General features: G+C 44.3%; 1 protein-coding gene across 3 annotated transcripts; it reads left to right on the top strand.

Moving 5' to 3' along the window:
* The first annotated feature begins 2,787 nt into the window (after positions 1–2,787).
* Positions 2,788–18,573, top strand: SHISAL2A (shisa like 2A). 3 transcript variants are annotated; one of them, XM_042951319.1, is made up of 3 exons: positions 2,788–3,169; positions 8,544–8,683; positions 18,295–18,573. In XM_042951319.1, exons 1-3 carry the CDS (start codon positions 2,988–2,990, stop codon positions 18,561–18,563), a joined length of 591 nt encoding a protein of 196 aa, XP_042807253.1. In that variant the 5' UTR covers positions 2,788–2,987; the 3' UTR covers positions 18,564–18,573. The 3 variants fall into 3 exon arrangements, 2 of the variants coding, with proteins under 2 accessions (XP_042807253.1, XP_042807254.1); XM_042951320.1 differs by having other exon boundaries at positions 18,310–18,573; XR_006205893.1 differs by lacking the exons at positions 2,788–3,169; positions 8,544–8,683 and adding an exon at positions 16,945–17,032 and having other exon boundaries at positions 18,310–18,395.
* The last annotated feature ends 51 nt before the right edge of the window (positions 18,574–18,624 follow it).

Here is an 18,624-nt window from a genome sequence, read left to right on the forward strand (position 1 = left end):
CTCAAAAATAAATAAACGTTAAAAAAAAATTTTTTTAATAGTCTTCTGAATGGGGGGGGTGGTGGTCTATAAGTCTTCATCAGACCACTAAAGGAACCCTTGGATAAACAGACACGTTGATCATGTTTATTAATGCCGGGGCCATTGACTGCTGTGTGACATTGGGTTTGTTATTTCTCAGGGGCACAATCATCCCTGCTTGGCTCATCCCACAGGGTTGTTGGGAGGAACAAATTAATTCTTGGCTGGAAAAGTTTTCTGGAAACTGTTGGCAGCTTCACAATTTTCCCAAAAGTCAGAATACAGTCCTTTTTACCTTTCAGTTAAACCTCTCTCCTTTCCACAGGATTCCACTCCACCCCCTTTACTTTCCATCTGATAAATAAAGAGGTCAAAGTGCACCTTCATTAGGGTATGCCATCCAGCTCCCAGTTTGCAGAGATCCATAGCTCAGTGGAAATGTTTTCTGGGGGATAATAACGATTCCCTCCAGTTTTCACATTTGACCTTATAGTGACCCTTGAGGACACTACCCCTTCCAAAATTATTCTTCTGTCCTTCAGATGGTGACCCCTCTGTGGCCATGGTCCCTACATTTCCCCTTTCACTGCTCTGTCCTATGATCATCTGTGTGACTCCCCCACCATACTGTGTGTTTCTCAAGGGCAGACCCAGATCTGACCCCCTCAGGGATTCCAGTGTTCAGGTCAAAAGCATGGCACACAGGGGCACCTGGGTGGCTTAGCCGGTTAAGCATCCGACTTCAGCTCAGGTCATGATCTTGTGGTTCGTGGGTTTGAGCCCCGCGTTGGGCTCTGTGCTGACAGTTCAGAGCCTGGAACCTGCTTCAGATTCTGTGTCGCCCTCTCTCTCTGGCACTCCCCCACTTGCCCTCTGTCTCTCTCCCTCTCAAAAATAAATAAACATTAAAAAGCATGGCACACGTTAGCGTCTTAGAAGCTGGCCTAGATGAAGAAAGGTGACCTGAAACACAGAAAAACCAGGGAAGGAGTAGAGCTAGGGCTTGAACCCAGGTCACCTGATGCCCATGATATATCCCCCATATACCCAAAGCAAGGGATGGAGGAACTGAGGAGTTTCAAGGCATCACAATAACTATTTCCTCCTCTACCCACTCCTGTGAAAAATGAAAAGAGCTAAAGATCTTGTAATCTTGAGTTAGCCCCTGCCCATCTGTCCAGTGGGAGGTGTCAGATTCAGTGGCTTTCAAGCCTTTTTGACCTGATTCAAAGTAAGAAATGCATTTTACATTGTGATCTGGTCTATAATGCATACATACATACATAACTGAAAGAGACATTTTATGAAAGAACACTTAGTTTTACTATCTGCAGTGCACTTTTTCTATTCTGTTCAATTATTATTATTTTTTAAAGCTTGCTGTGATTCAGTAACTGGTTGCATGCCCCACAAGTCTTTTTCAACCCCAATACCCCGTGTCTAGCTGAATGGGCATGATTCGCATATAAGATGGGACAGCTAAAGCTCAGGAGTCTCTAGTCCTGGATCAGTGTGATTGGGCAAAGCTGTGTAACTCTCAGAGCCTCAGTTTCCCCAGTGTACCCTGAGAGGACAGACAGGCAATTCCTAATGGCCACATATGGCTCCTTCAGTCTGTGGTCCCCTGATCCTAGTGAGAATGCTGCTCTTGTAATCTATAAATAACTTCTGAGAGTAGAAAGGTGTGTTGGCTTTGCTTCCTGGCAGGGGTGGGGGTGGGAGGGTTGGGGGGGTGGAATTATAATTTGGGACATTGTGTAGCTCCCCTGTCCTAGGCCAGCATGGCAAGGAGTCTGATCAGGATGTGAACAAGTCAGTACATAAATGAGCTGCTCAAGGAAGGCAGAGACAGGCAAGGAAGTCAGAGGATGAAGATATTTAAAAGTCCACTGGAGGGGCACCTGGGTGGCTCAGTCAGTTAAGTGTTGGACTTTGGCTCAGGTCATAAATCTTGTGCTTCATAGGTTCCAGCCCCCCGTCGGGTTCTGTGCTGACAGTATGGGGCCTGGAGCCTGCTTTGGGTTCTGTGTCTCCCTCTCTCTCTGCTCCTCCCCTGCTCGCTCTGTCTCTCTCTCTCAAAAATGAATAAACCAAAATGATTTTTTTTTTTTTTTTTTTAAAGTCCACTGGAAAAGAGGCGCACTGGAAAAGAACAAGGGCTTGGGGACTAGACAGACCCAGGTTAAAATCTCAGGGCTTGAGGACTGGGGGAAACGACCTCTCTGGCGCTTAGCTCTCATTTATAAAATGGGTTTGAAAATCTCTGGCCCTCTGGGTTGGTGTGACGGTTAAGTAGTGTACGAATCATCCCATACTGACGCTACTGAGGGGTCGCGGAGGCGCGCACTAGCCTGGAACTGCCCTGAAACTGCCGGCGTCGAGCACAGTGCCCAGCACCAGGCGGCTGCCCAAGCGCCAAGTGTGGAATCCACGGCGGTGGTTTCCATGCCCACCCTGCCACCCTGGACTTGTGTTGTCTGAGCACCCAGCACCCCCGTGCATAACCTGGGAACGCAGCAGGGCGGGTAGGGGAAGTGCGGGCACAGACCCGCGCCCAGGAGACTCCCCCGAGCTGCTCCCACCTCCCGGCTCCGCCGGTCGCCCTCCCATCCGGCCCCCCTAACCCCCGCCCCGCGCTAGCGCTCGGGCTCCGGGTCCCGCCCCGCTTCCAGCCGCTCTCCACTCCCACCGCTCCTCCGCCCTCCTCCTCCCTCTCCTCTTCCTCCTCCACGCCCCCTCCCGTTGCGCCCGTCCGCGTACCAGGCTGCCTCTCTGGGTCCTCGGGGAGTCTAGAGCTCTAACCGCTGCGTTTCCGCGCCTCTCGCCGCGTCTCTCTCTGTCTCGCTGTTTCTCTCCGTTTCTTTCTCCCTCAGTCTCTGTCTTTCTCAGGCTCGGTGCTGTCTCCGTTCGTCCCTCGCCCAGCCGTCTGGTGGCCCGAGGTGGCAGCGGGCCCGGCGCGGGGCGCGATGAGCGGCGCCTGCACGAGCTACGTGAGCGCCGAGCAGGAGGTGGTGCGTGGCTTCAGCTGCCCGCGGCCGGGGGGCGAGGCGGCCGCCGTCTTCTGCTGCGGCTTCCGCGACCACAAGTACTGCTGCGACGACCCGCACAGCTTCTTTCCCTACGAGCACAGCTACATGTGGTGGCTCAGGTACCGGCCGGCCGTGGCCCTAACCCCAGCTAGAACCCCACTCCAGCCCTAGCCCCTTCGCCGCACCCTCGGCCCAGCGCGGGCTAAACCCTGAGCCCTCACCCAAATGCCCACCCCAACATCAGCATGGACCCCACCGGCCCTTTAGCCCCTCAGGCCCAATCCTGACCTTTGCTCTCATCCCGTCACCAACCCAACTCCTCAGTAACCTCTTCCCCCATTCAGATCTAAGCTTGAACCTCACCCCAACTCCATCCCTACTCCCAACGTCATACTCCACCACCCTCAAACCAGCCCCAGATTACATACCAACCCTCTTCCTGACACCACACTCTCTTCTCCCACAATCACTGGAAACCCAAACTCCACCCTCATTCAAATGCAAACCAGGGTCCCCATCCTAACATCAGCTCGACATCATCCCTGACTTTACCCACTCCGCAATACTGATCACCAGACCCAACCTCCCCCTGAATCCTCCAGGCAACCCACCTCAGCTCTTCTTCCCAACCCTGACTCCAAACATGGTCCAGCCCTACACCCAGACCTCAGCCCCAATCCTACTCCTCATCTCATACTATATCCCTAGTCAATCCCAGCCCAGTCCAGGTTCAACTTTCTTCCCCCTCATATTTACTTATTCTTTCAGCTACCCCTTACTGAGCACTTAGTTGTGCCAGGCCCTGGAGTGGGTACTGGGGATGTACTCCACTCCCGAGCTAAGGCAGAAGACCAAGGAATTAGAGATGCCTCCAAGTTCATCAGTGGCACAATGCTACAGCAGAAGCCAGCTCAGGCTATATTAATAGAAGTATAATTTGGGTGGATTCCCACTCGCAGGACCTTAGTTTCCCTGCCTGTTCAGGGGAGGGGATGGGTAGGACAGCACTGACATTCCTGGAGCCTAAGTGTGGTGCTGAGAGGGCAACGGGTCTCAGTGTCTCTCTGTCTCTAAAGGCCTCACCCAGAAAATAGGACGTGATCCTGAGCCTGCTCTGGAAAACAGACATCAGCAAAAATGGCGTGGGCCATCTCAGTAGATAGTGATTTTTTCTGTTCCTGCAGGTATGTGACCGGAGGCTGCATACCCTCTGGGTGGGAAAGGACAGTCTGCTGCAGAACCCATTCTGAGCCTCTGTCTTTGCATCTTTCAAATGAAGAGCATGATAAATGATTGCCCCAATTTCTGACTTGGACCAAATGAGATAGAGGTGAAATCAACTTGGCATATGCCACTGACAATTACAGATACCACTTTTTCTAGACCGATTAATCTATAATTCTGAAACCATTTTCAGATGGCCAAGTTTTCTGATCCTGCACATTTGGCTGCTGTCTGTAACCTGAAGAATTATACTAATTTATTCTCTATTCCCCCATATATTCATTCATTCCTTATAGCCTTTGCTTTGTGCCTGGTGCAATGCTAGGCAATAGTGACACAGAAATCAATTATTCCCTGCCCCCGAGGAGCTCATAGTCCATTCAGAGAGATATGTCATGCACCTAGAGTATAACAATGGAGGATTTGCTGAAGACTGAGTGTACTTAGCACTGAGCTGGGTGCTGAAATATGGCAGTGCTGACCTCCCTTTGAGGTATAGAGACAGTATAGAACTTTGGGGATGGTTAGAAGGCTGTCCAAACCTTGGCTCTGCCACTTAATAGCTATGTGAATTAGGGCAATTACCTCTGAGTGGTATTTTTTTTTAAGTTTGTTTGTTTGTTTGTTTATTTATTTATTTATTTATTTATTTATAATCTCTACATCCAACATGAGGCTCAAACTCATGACCCCAAGTCACACACGGCTCTGACTGAGCCAGCCAGGCGCCCCTCTGAGTCTCTTTTTTCATCTTCAAAATAGCAATAGGAATACCTATCTCGTTGAATTTTTGTGAGGATTTAGTGAAATAAAATAATGCAGGTGGGAGTGACTAATACATATTGCAGATGTTCAGTAAAAGGAGGTTTCTTCCCCTGGTTCATAGGTAGGGAAAGTGAAGCTTGGAGTATCGAAGTGAATTGTCCAAGACCATCTAGCAATGTATTGGCAGACTGAGGTTTAAAGAACAGTACCTAGGATCAACCGAGAGTTAGATGAATTCACACATTCACAACCCTGGCACATCTTTTCTCCAGTTTACAGATGAGAAAACTTGCAAGGAGCTGAGTTCCTATCTGGGAATGCCCTAGTGAGAGCAAGTGGCAGAGCTGGGATGAAAACTCAGGCCTGTCTGGCCCCACGACCAGGTCTGTCCTGTGGCACAACTGTTTAAATCTAGCCTGGCTTTCTCATAACCTGCTCTACTCAGATCATTTGAAAAGATACTCACTGACCCTCCAATTCTGTGACCTCAAGAGCAGTTGAAAGGTTTAGCGTGCAGGGCTGACTCTTCCTAGGCTTGGACATAATGTGGTTCATAAACATCACAGACAGTTGCAAAGTGGAGGAGAGGAACTGAGGGTCCCCAGGACATCTAGGTAATCAGTGTACTCTAACCCCTGAAACAACCCTCTGGTGTGCTCCACACAGCCCTACCATAGCAGGGTGGAGACCTTGTTCGGCTCTGGACTCCATTTGGCCTTTTTCATGAAAGTTGGCCCTCAAAAACATAAAAATCTCCAGGTAAACAACCGTTTCCTTGTATAGTGCTTAAGGAGAATTGCTGTCTTTAAAAGTGTGTCTCAGGAAGTGAAGACTCCCTGTGGAGAAGCAGCTGGTGCTATCACATGTCTGGTCCACTTTCCAAACACCTTCTATCAGTAGCTCCATTTTTTTTTTTTTTTTTTTTTTTTTTTTAACCAGAATGTGAGCCAAAAGGCAGCAGCCTTGCAGCAGGACAGAACTGGGTGTCAGGCACTGGATATACACCACCTCATTTAATCTTTATGGACACCTGGTGAGAAAGGAACCTTTACAAATAAAGAAAACGAAGGTCAAGAGATGCAGGACTTTGCAGTTTACATGTGACAGAACCCAGATGTGAACTTAGAACTGCCTGACTCAAAAACCCTACCAAATGTTAGACTACCCCTCCAATTCTTTCCTAGAGGACACAGTGTGATCTTTCAGACTTGTAGATCTGTGAAATCCTGCAAGGCTAGCAGCTCTTCAGCTTCCCACCCAGGGCAGGAAACTCCAACTTCATTGAAAAGTGTGCTTATCCAGGTGTTCTTCACAAACCTGTGCAATAATAGAGAGCTTACCACCTCTTGAGGCAGTGCATTCACCTGGGGACAATGCTAATCATTTGAAGTTCATCTTACACCAAGCACAGATTTCCCCCTTAGAGCTTCCCCTGGCATTCCTGACTCTATCCTTGGGGGCAGGTTCCTCTGTTCCCAGACAGCCCATCAGGGACAGTGCCCGCTCCCTAACTGACTGCTAATCTAGGATGTATTCCCCCAGCTCTCTCACCCATTCTTCAAAGGGCCCTACTTTTATTTATTTATTTATTTATTTATTTATTTATAAAATATTTTTAATGTTTATTTATTTTTGACAGAGAGAGACAGAGCATGAGCAGAGGAGGGGCAGAGAGAGAGGGAGACACAGAATCTGAAGCAGGCTCCAGGCTCTGAGCTGTCAGCACAGAGCCCGACGCGGGGCCTGAACTCACAGACCGCGAGATCATGACCTGAGCCGAAGTCGGACACTCAACCGACTGAACCACCCAGGCGCCCCAGGACCCTACTTTTAGAGGTGGCCACAGATGTCCCATGGAAAGTATAGGGTCCCAACTGGAGCACAAGCCTTCCTTATAAACAGTGAGCATATCTCAAAAGAGGAAATAATGTTTAATTAAAGTACTTATGAGAACCAAAAGGTACTGCATGTTCACTGTGGAAAATGTGGAAGGGACAAGAGAAACAAAAAAGGAAAGAAATCATGGGAGATCAGGTGTCTTAGCTTGGATTGCCCCCAAAGACTCAGATACAAGAATTTGAGGTCAAGTAGTTTATATGGAGAGGCATCCTAGAAAATATCGGTAGACGGTGGGGGAGAGAGGCGGGGAAGGGTAGAAGCAAACAATGGTGTGTCACCACTGAGGGTCACAGGAGCTTCAACCTGCTGAACTCTGCCAGCCATTGCAGAAATTATACCTCAGAGTCATCCCACCTGAGGACCAGGAATTATATACCAGTTTATATACCAGGGTATATAGGGAATATATGCCAGGGAATCTGTATACCAGGGTATTTATATACCAATTTCTGTCAGTCACTGGTTGTGTGCTGATGGGAGAAGGGAGGCATTAATTTTCCTGTACTTATGACCTGCTTGATGTACAGACGAAGACTGTTCTGGCCCAAGAAAGCTTTCAGGCAAAAGGATGCAGATGCTGGCATTTGAAACTCTGGCCAGAATATTCTATAATTATAAGACCAAATGGGACATAGACAGGACATCCACAGCCTGCGCTACACCCAGAGAGAGCCTGTTAGCAATTTGATGTATTTCTACCCGACCTTACAGATGTATAATTATGTAAATGTTTATGTTTATTTAAGTTGGCATTATGCTATATGTTTAGCAGTGTGTCCTAGTCTTTTCACTTAACATTTTCCCATCAGAATTTATTCTTGACCTTAAATAATATTTGAAAATATGTTTTTAATGGCTCTATATGATTCCACTGCAGGGTGTTCAATAATTTATTTAGCCAGGGGCACCGGGGTGGCTCAGTCTATTAAGTGTCCAACTCTTGGTTTCACGTCGGGTCATGATCTCATGGCTTGTGGGTTCGAGCCCCGCATCTCAAGAGCAGAGCCTGCTTGGGATTCTCTCTCTCTCCCTCTCTCTGCCCCTCCTCCCCTCCCCCAAAATAAATAAATAAACTTAAAAGTAATAATTGACTAAATAATTTATTTAGCCATGGTGAGGTGAAGGAACAGCAGTGAGGAGATATTCTAGATGTGGAATCCACACCAGTGCAATGACCCACTGGAGGGTGGGTCAGAAATTACTTTGAGTCTGGAAGGACCGCTGATTTTTAACTAAGGCTTACTCTTTGTCTTGATTTTTTAAGAAACAGCATCGTGGGGAGGGCTCTTTAAGACCATCTCCAGCTCCCTGGGGTGGAAGCAGGTTGAAGAAAGTAGGGAGGGAAGGCGAACAGAAGAAGGGGAATACATACTGAGTCCCAACTACGTGGTTGCACTGAAGCATGTCATGTTACATGTATGGTGAGTACTTGGCGTATAGCTAATGCTCTTTCTCATGCTTAGGTGCAGAAAGTCTAAGACAAGTAGAGACAGAACAAAAGCTGAAGCCAGTTGATTCCTATAATATCTACAATACTTCGCATCTAACAGGCTGCCTCCCAAGTCCCTTCCCGACACTCAGCTCCCTCCTGTCTTCTCTCCCCAGTATTGGAGCCCTTGTGGGCCTGTCCATAGCAGCAGTGGTTCTCCTGGCCTTCATTGTCACTGCCTGTGTGCTCTGTTACCTGTTCATCAGCTCAAAGCCCCACACGAAGTTGGACCCAGGCTTAAGCTTACAGCCTACAGGTAAGAAATAGGCCTCAGGATTTCCGTGTATTGAACAGGCTAGCACCTTTATAGAGGGGAGATATTTAGAAGTGACGTACGAAATATTTGCTTCACGAGTGTTCCTAGAATATCCTGAAGCAGCAACACATTTTTTAAGAGGGTCATGATCTGAACATTTTCATCTGAAGCTCTTCATGTGCTCAATGTTTATCAAAATAATTTGATATAGTCAGGATTCTATTTGTCACACAAAGATTAATCCATCTTGTGGATTTGCTAAGATAATGTTTTCATTCTAGCCTTAGAAAGTGAAAACTGATTTTAATATTGTCCCAAAATAGAATTAATAAGAAAAACTGAGTTTGTTCAGAAATTAAATAGTTATTTTTCGATAATCTGAATTTTTGGACTACCCCTTCCTTCATTAGCACAGGCCATCTAGAACCTCAAAGGCCCCCTGCCCAAAAAACAGTATTGCTTTTTCATAAGTCTTTATTGCACACATTTTTACGACCTCTGCAAGGTACTATGAAAGATACAAGTCCCTACTGGCAAATGATCTTTCTGTATAGTTTGGCAAACAACACTCAAAATGAGTATTATTATCTCCACTTTACAGATGAGAGATGAGAGAATCGAGGCTAAGACAGATTAGATGACTTAACTCAAAGTGTCACAGCCAATAAATGGTAAGGGTGAGTGGATGCCTGGCTGGCTCAGTTGGTAGAGCATGTGACTTTTGATACTGGGGTCCTGAGGTCAAGCCCCACGTTAGGTGGACAGCCTACTCTAAAAAAATAAATTAAAAAAAATTTTTTAAAAGGTAAGGCTGAAATTCAGCTCATGTTTTTCTACCTTGAATCATGCTCTTCTGCCCACCCAAACGAGAGTAGATTTGAATGAGTGCTGAGTTAGCAAAGTTGTTGGTTGGGTAAAAGGAGGAAAGGCATTCCAGGTTAGAGTAAATAATGGGTAAAAGTGTGTGGGCAGTTCTGAGTAAGAGCTATGCAGTGACTGGTTCATTTATCACGGGGCCCCATAGGAAATAAGGCCAGGCAGGACCTGAGGAATTTAAGCTAAGCAAAAGCAAGGGCGGCAATTATCAGGGACGTAGAAAGGTGCGGAGTAGCTAACTTTCAGAAGAAGATAGAGGGTTTTTTCAGTTGTAAAAGATTAATTTTCCAACTTAAAAACTTGTGCAACAAACAACAGCACAAGAACCCTTCTCCGATCCTGATGACAGTGAATAATCCTGCTGCTGCTGAGCAATGAAAAGCAGAAGGGATGAGGGTGGAAGGATTCTTCTGGCTCCCCTTGTAGTCAGGAATATGGGAGGCAGTGGCAGGAAATAGGAAGAAAGCCCTGAGCCTAGATCCAGACAGCTCAGGGAGACCAGAGACAGCCCAGGCTTCAACTTTTCCAGAGAAAAATCAGAGAAGTTAATGAAAGGCATGAAAGAAACTATCTCATGAGATATAGCATGTATGTAGATAGGAAGGCTCAATATCATAGACATATCAGATCTTAAAAAATTAATCTATAAATAAAAATCCCAACAAAGTGTTTCATGGAATTTGTCAAATTAGTTCTAAAATTAATGTAGAAGAGTAAAGGGAGAGACTAAACAAAACAATTTTGGAAAAGAAAGAAGAGGGGCACCTGGGTGGCTCATTCAGTTGAGCATCCGACTCTTGGTTTTGGTTCAGGTCATGATCTTATGGTTCGTGAGTTCAAGCCCCACATTAGGCTCTGTGCTAACAGCTTGGAGTCTGGAGCCTGCTTTAGATTCTGTGTCTCCCTCTCGCTGTGCCCCTTCCCTGCTCACACTCTGTCTCTCTCTCTCTTAAAAATAAATAAACAGTAAAAAATTAAAAAAAAAAAAAAGGGAAAAGAAAGAGACGAGGGACTTACCCTATCAGATAACAGACATTTTAAGAAGATATATTGTCTGCTTGATATTGGCACAGCAATTGACAGACAGAATTAGCAATGCAGTGCTAATTTGTACATTTGCCCCCCAGGGACATTTGGCAATGTCTGGAGACATTTTTGGTTGTTCCAACTGGGGAAGGTATCTCTTGATAGAGACCAGGGATGCTGTTAAACATCCTACAATACAGAGGACAACACTCCACAACAAAGAGTTATGCAACCCAAAATTAAATAGTGCCAATGTTGAAAAACCCTAGATTAAAAAAGAGTCCAGAAACAGACTGATTAAAATGTAGGAATTTGAATTAAACACTTAAAAAAATTTTCTTAAATAAGGGAAAAATTGGCAAATTTGCCTTCATCAAATCCAAATAGATATGAAATAAAAATAAGATAAAAGTGGGGTGCCTGAGTGTCTCAGTCAGTTAAGCGTCCAACTCTCGGTTTTGGCTCAGGTCATGATCTCACAGTTTTGTGAGTTCAAGCCCTATGTCAGGCTCTGCACTGGCAGCGTGCAGCCTGCTTGGGATTCTGTCTCTTCCCCTCTCTCTCTGCCCCTCCCCTGCTCATGCTCTCTCTGTCTCTCTCAAAATAAATAAATGAACTTAAAAAAATTGTTTTTAAAAAGACAAAAGACATTATAAATAACATTACAAAACAAGTGGTGGACTGCAAAGTTATTAGAAACATAAAAATAAATACACACATATAGACAATCCTCATTATTCACAGATTTGATATTTGTGAAATTGTGTACTTGCTAAAATTTATCTGTAACCTCAAAATCAATACTTACAGTGTTTTTGAGGTCATTTGTGGATGTGGACATGTGCAGAGCAGCAAAAAGTTTGAGTTGCCCATCACGCACATACCCAGCTGAGGTTAAACAAGGCTACACTCTGCCTTCTTGTTTTCAGCTCTCATACTGTAAACAAGTATATATTTAGTGCCATGTTTTTTGCATTTTTGTGATTTTTGTTAATTTCACTGTTTAAAATGGCCCCCAAATATAGTGCCGAAGTATTATTGTCTACTGTTCCTAAGCATAAGAAGGCTGCTGTGCCCTGTGGAGAAAACACATGTGTTTTAAACTTTGTTTTGGCAGGAGTTATAATGCTGTTGGTCATGAGTTCAATGTTAATGAATCAACAATGTATATTAAATAATGTGTCTTCAAACAGAAACACACACAAAGTAAATTCATGTATTGGTCAGATGACAAAACTGTTGTGACCAGAGGCTCACAGGAACCTAACCTAGCATTTCCCCAGGAGCAATGATTCAGTATTCATTAATTCAGTGTTTGTGATGACTTTATAGAATATAACTACTGCGGGGTGCCTGGGTGGCTCAGTCAGTTGAGTGTCTGACTCTTGATTTTGGCTCAGGTCATGATCTCGTGGTTGTGGCACCAAGCCCCACATCAGGATCAGCACTGACAGTACAGAGCCTGCTTGGGATTCTCTCTCTCTCACTCTCTCTCTGTCTCTCTCTCTCTCTCTCTCTCTGCCCCTCCTCTGCTTGTGCTCTCAGTCTCTCTCAAAATAAAGAAACAAATTTAAAAAAATAAATGTTAAGAAAAGAGTATAACTACTGTGAATTATGAGAATCAACTATATATAAAGTAGAGGTGAGGTTGATATCCAGAATATACAGGCACATCTTTAAACAAATGAGAAAAACATAATCTACAAAAAAAGAAATTCAAATGCTCAATACACATGAAAAGATGCTCAGCCTTACTAATAATCAGAAGAGTGCAGTTTAAGAATGATGTAACTTTTATTTATTTTTTTTTATTTAAATTTTTTTTTTTAACGTTTATTTATTTTTGAGACAGAGAGAGACAGAGCATAAACGGGGGAGGGTCAGAGAGAGGGAGACACAGAATCTGAAACAGGCTCCAGGCTCTGAGCTGTCAGCACAGAGCCCGACGCGGGGCTCGAACTCACGGACCATGAGATCATGACCTGAGCTGAAGTCAGACGCGTAACCGACCAAGCCACCCAGGCGCCCCATGATGTAACTTTTAAAAACAATTACATTGGCGGGGCCCCTGGTTGGCTCAGTCAGAAGAGCATGTGACTCTTGATCTCGGGGTTGTGAGTTCAAGCCCCACATTGGGGGTAGAGATTACTAAAAAAATAAATAAATAAACTTAAAAAAATCAATTACACTGGCAAAAGTCCAAAAATGGATCATATTAATAGTGAGAAGTTCAGGTGTGAGGAATTGATCCTGTCATATGCTACTGGTAAGAGAATAACTTGGACAACCACTTTGTGGAGCAACTTGGCAATATCTATTGAAACTAAAAAAAAATAATTAAAAAAAAATATATATACACACACATCCTATACTCCATAATTCCACTGTAATTATCTGCCTTAGAGAAATAGTTGCACGAGGAGAGGCTTGTAAAGATAGATCCATGATAACTTGTTATAATTAAAAATAAACTAAATGTCCATCAGTAGAGGAATAATGAAATATGATATCACAGTTAAAAGGAATGAACTAGCTCTAAATACACTATCTCATTTGCTCTTCAAATAACTGGGCAGAGCACAGATCTCATTGCTATCCATTTTACAGATGAGGATTTTACAGACTGAGGCCCAGCGTCACCTAGTGAGTGAGTGACAGAACCAACTCAACCTCCACCCTCCTTCCTCTCCTTATCCCTGTGCCATCAAAGGGAAGTCCTCACCATGTGCCAGACACTGAAACTTTATGTGCACTCTCTCATCTAATTTTCCCAAATGGGTTCATGATTGTCACCCCTTTTACAGATGTGAACACCAGGTATTAGAGAGGTTAGATGACTGGCCCAAGGATTTACAGCTTGTAAACTGTAGAACTGGAATTCAAATACATGTGTCTTTCTGCCTCCCAAGTCCTACTCTTTCTGTGTTGCCAGGCCAGGTGTGTGAGGTGTTCCTGCTTGTGACCTGCTTCTCTTACCTCTCCTTGTTTTATCCCCCAAACCTTTCTGACTCAAAGGAGATATAGTTCATTCTTTGGCCGTGTGAATGAAAACCACCCTCCTACTTTTCACTGCTCAGCCACCAGGTAGATTATTCAGTCCCTAGGGTTTGAGGCAGTTGTGTTCTTGCTTTTTGCTTCTTCTTCTTCTTCTTTTTTTAAGATTTTATTTTTGAGTAATCTCTATACCCAATGTGGGGCTTGAACTCACAACCCTGAGATCAAGGATCACATGCTCTAACAGAGTGAGACAGCCATGCGCCCCTTGCTTATTTTTAAGATGGAAAATGCATTTCCTGACCTTTTATTAAGTGATAGCTTTCAGCTCTCTCTGCATTTTGCCCAAACTCAGCTCTTAGCTCCTCCCCTTCTTCATTAAGTGCTATGCTCTCCTTCCTCTGAATACACAGTGTTTAACCAGGAGCTTCTCATTTCTCCAGCATCTGAGACAGTTTAAAAAAAAATTTAATGTTTATTTATTTTTGAGAGAGAGACAGAACATGAGTGGAAGAAGGGCAGAGAGAGAGGGAAACACAGAATCCAAAGTAGGCTCCAGGCTTTGAGCTGTCAGGACAGAGCCCAACACGGGGCTTGAACCCATGAAACGTGAGATCATGACGTGAACTGAAGTCAGATGCTTAACCAGCTGAGCCACCCAGACACCCCATCTGCATCTGAGACAGTTTATAAGTCCACTATCTTACATTCATCAGAGCTTTACCCTTCACAAAGAAAGACTTTTCACTTCTGTCTCCCTCTCTGGTAGGACATGTGGAGAGATCATCAGCCCCATTTTACAGCAGAAGGAACCAAGGCTTAGCCAAGGGAAGTGAATTAGCCAAGTCCACACAGCTAGTGAGCTTGTGTTGCTGAGGTATCAAGCCCAATCTCCCAGACTCTAAAGACTACGATTATTGCACTGTATCTTGGGGCCATGATATCTGACTATGGGGACACAGCAGTGTAGGGAGTGAGAACCTTAGTAAGAGCACAGTGGGAATGGACCTGAGTTTCTGAAAATAGGTTCTTTCTGCTGCTCAGGCATTCTGTACTATCCCATCACACCCACACCAATCCCATCACCCAAACTCAGGATGCAACAAAGACTGTAACTTTCTTACTCTGGTACTTTGTGAGGAACTAGCTTGATCAGAAGGGTGACTGAGTTCCTACTGTTGTGCTAGGTGCTATGCTTTAAACACCTTATCCCATTTAACCAGCTCAACTACTCTGCCAAGTGGTTATTATCAACCCTATTTTGCAGATGAGGTGAATGAGGTAAGTGTAGAGGTGATATTACAACCTAGGTACGTTTAGTAAGAGACAAAAAAAAGGGGGGGAAATGAGAGACAAGAGTTCAATTTTCCCTCTAAAAGGTGTTGGTGGGAGATCATTAATCAGCCATTCTCATCATCCATCAGCTTGGTGTTTTCATAAAGTTAAACATACACTTACTATATGTATTAGTTTCCTACAGCCCCTGAAACAAATGACCGCAAACTTGGTGGCTTAGCATAACAGAAATGTATTAATTATCTCACATTCCAAATCAGTTTCACTGGATTGAAATCAAAGGCTCCAGGGGAGAATCTATTCCCTGCCTTGTCCAGTTTCTGGTGACTGCCAGCATTCCTTTGCTTGTAGCTGTATCACTCCAATCACACACTCTACATGTGTCTTCACATCACTCTGCATGTGTCCATCTTCCTCTGCCTTTCTCTTATAAAGGCAGTTGTGTTGGCATTTAGGGCCCACCCAGATAATTCAGGATAATATCCTCATCTCAAAACCGTTAATTCAATCACATCTGCAAAACTTTACCATATAAGGTAACATTCACAGGTTCCAGAGATTAGGACCTGATATCTTTGGGGGCCACCATTCAGCCCACTATACCATACAAATCAGCAATCACACTCCTAGGTGTTTATCCTAGAGAAATGAAAATGTATGTCTGCACAAAGCCTATACATGAATGTTCATAGCAGCTTTATTTGTAATTGATGAAAACTAGACACAACCCAGATGTCCTTCAATGAGCAGATGGTACAACTATACAATGGCACATATGCAGCCATAAAAAGGAATGCACTATTGATATGCACAACAATTAAATGGATCTCAAGGATATTATGTCGAATAAAAAAAGCCAATCTCAAAAGGTGGTATACTATATACTTCTATTTATATAACACTTCTGGAATGACAAAATTATAGTAATGGAGAAAAGGTTGGTGGTTACCAGGAGTTAGGTTTAGGAGGAAGGTCTGACTATAAAGAGATACCATGAAGAAGTTTTTTCTGTGGTAATTAAACAGTTCTTTATCCTGACTGTGGCAGTGATTATATAACTATGTATGTGATAAACTTTGATAGTACCATACACCAAAAAAAAAAAAAAAAGTACATATAAAAACTGGTGAAAATTGAACAGGATTTGTAGTTTAGTTCATCATATTGTATCCATGTCAGTCTCCTAGTTTTGAAGTTATTCTGTGGTTATTTAAGATTTTACCATTGGGGAAAGCTAGGTGAAGGGTAAACTGCAACTCTCTACTATTTTTGTAACTTCTTATGAGTCTTAAATTAGTTAAAAAATAGAAAGGTCAAAAGAAAACAAAGGAAATCTATTGGCTCTGTGGGTGAGAAGTCCAAAAGTCAGGTGGGCTTTCTGGATGGTTTGAATAGAAGTTCACTATGTCCTTAGGCTTGTGTCTCCATCCTCTAAGATTCTCTCGGCTCTACCCTCTATTTTGTGTTGGCTTACTCCTCAGGCTGGCTTTTCTTATGGTAGTAAGTTGACTACCAGCAGTCCCTGGGGCCACTAGCTTTTTGTTTCCTTCTAGCCAGGAGAAGAAAGAGGGAACTATCCCTTCTTTCAAGGGGGAAGGTGTGAGCTCTACTCTTACTGGACCATTAAGGTCATGTGTCCAACCCTAAACCAATCACTGTGCCCAGGGAAATGCTATGCACCCATTGCCAATTTATGTGGCAAAGGAATGGGATTACCCGATTGGCTCAGACCACCCAGGCCCCACAACTGGAGCTGGGATGGGGCCAATACCACCCAAATATAATTGCTATTAACAGGTGGGAAGAGGTGGGATGTATGTTAGGTAGCCAACTCCAATGTCCAATACAACCTCCTTCTTGAAACTCACTCTTCCCTTAGTTTTGAAGGCATCATTCTTCCTGGACATCCCCCATCGATGGGTCTTTTAAACCATAGGTGTTTTCTAGACAGATAAGGTATAAAATGTCATCCCAAGCAGAAGAAATAGCATAAGCAAAAAACCAGAGATGTTAAGGAATGAAACTGTTTAGGGAACAATGAAAACCTTGGTAACCCAAAGTGTAGAATTCTTAAGGGAAGGGTGAGAGTAATGAAGCTAAAGAGAAGGGGGATTGGGCCAGTATATGAAGAGCCTTGAATACCACCCCAGGACGCAGGTAATGGGAAGACATTGAAGGCTTTTGAGAAAAAACAGTATGTGGACTCACTTGACTTTAGAAAGCTCTCTCTGGCCACAAACTAGAGGATAGATTGGAGGGGGTCTAACTGGAAGCTGTTCCACTGGTCTAGGAGGAAGAAGATGAAAGCCTGACCGAGGGTGGTGGCCTTGAAGATGTAAAGAAATGGGTGAATATGGAAGATGGTGATTGGTGGAATCTGCAGGACTCACATTTCTGGCTTGAATACTTGATACACTTTTTTTTTTTTTTTTTTTTTTTAGTAATCTCTACCTCCAACATGGGGCTCGAACCCACAACCCCAAGATCAAAAGCCACCTGCCATACCAACTGAGCCATCCAGGTGCCCCTGAACACTTGATGCACTTTTTATTCAAAAAAGCAGGAATGCTCAATTGTGTCAAATGCTCCTGATAAGTCAAGGGAGATAAGGATTTGTAAGTGACCATGGGATTTAGTGACAAAACATTTTGAGGCAAGTTGGGGGAAGTACCTAAGTCAATTACAGCAGAATAAGTCATGAATGGGAAATAGGGAATACTAAGGCCAAGCGAGCCTCCTTTCAAGTTCATATATAAGAAGAGGAGAGAATAAAGCAGTAGCTGAAGAGAGTCATGAATCTATTCTTAAAGAAGAGAATAATGTATCTTTTAAAATTTTCCAGCACTTCTCTGCATGCTAGCTATGTAGTCAGCCTGTATCTTCATCTATAAAATGAGTTTTCAGTAGTACCTATCTTATGGGTTTATGGTCAAGGTCAAGTCTTTATTTTTCCTAACAATTGTTTATTGTCCTCCCCGAGTAGACTTTAACTTCATTAGAAACACTGATAGCTCGGGGCGCCTGAGTGGCTCAGTTGGCTAAGTGTCCGACTTCGGCTCAGGTCATGATCTCACGGTCCGTGAGTTTGAGCCCCGCGTCAGGCTCTGTGCTGACAGCCCAGAGTCTGGAGCCTGCTTCGGATTCTGTGTCTCCCTCTTTCTCTGCCCCTCCCCTGTTCATGCTCTGCCTCTCTCTGTCTCAAAAATAAATAAACGTTAAAAAAAAAATTAAAAAAAAAACAAAACACTGATAGCTCCTAGTGAATGATGTAGTATGTTGTTAATAAATATTTGTTAAGCAAATGATGAATTTAAGACTATAAGCACAGTCCTACCCCAGGTAAGCACTCAGGGAAGTTAGCCAGGGTGTATGGGACCGTGGGGGAGGAAGGTCTGCATGAGGAAACCCCATACCTTCAGCCTGCTGTTTTCCAGACCCCAAGGAGGAGGCGCCCCCTGACTGCCAAGGTGGGAATACAGGCAATTTGATGGAAGTGCCAGGAGTGAGCGCTCTTGGGCAGAATCACCCTTTCCTGAACCCACGGCTGGACTGCATTGAGGAGCAGGCTATGGACCCCAAGTGCTTTCTCCAGCACTGCTTCATGGCCACAGTGACTGTCAGCAACATTCCAGGCAGCCCTGAGGAGGCCCCTGTCCCAAATCTAGACCCATGTGGACCAGCCCCATAAACATCGAATAAATGTCTCTACATCATCCTTTTCTGGAGCCTCTTTTCCATGAAAGGTGGGG

Source organism: Panthera leo, chromosome C1 (assembly GCF_018350215.1).
Source record: "Panthera leo isolate Ple1 chromosome C1, P.leo_Ple1_pat1.1, whole genome shotgun sequence".
In the NCBI taxonomy this organism is placed as follows: domain Eukaryota; kingdom Metazoa; phylum Chordata; class Mammalia; order Carnivora; family Felidae; genus Panthera; species Panthera leo.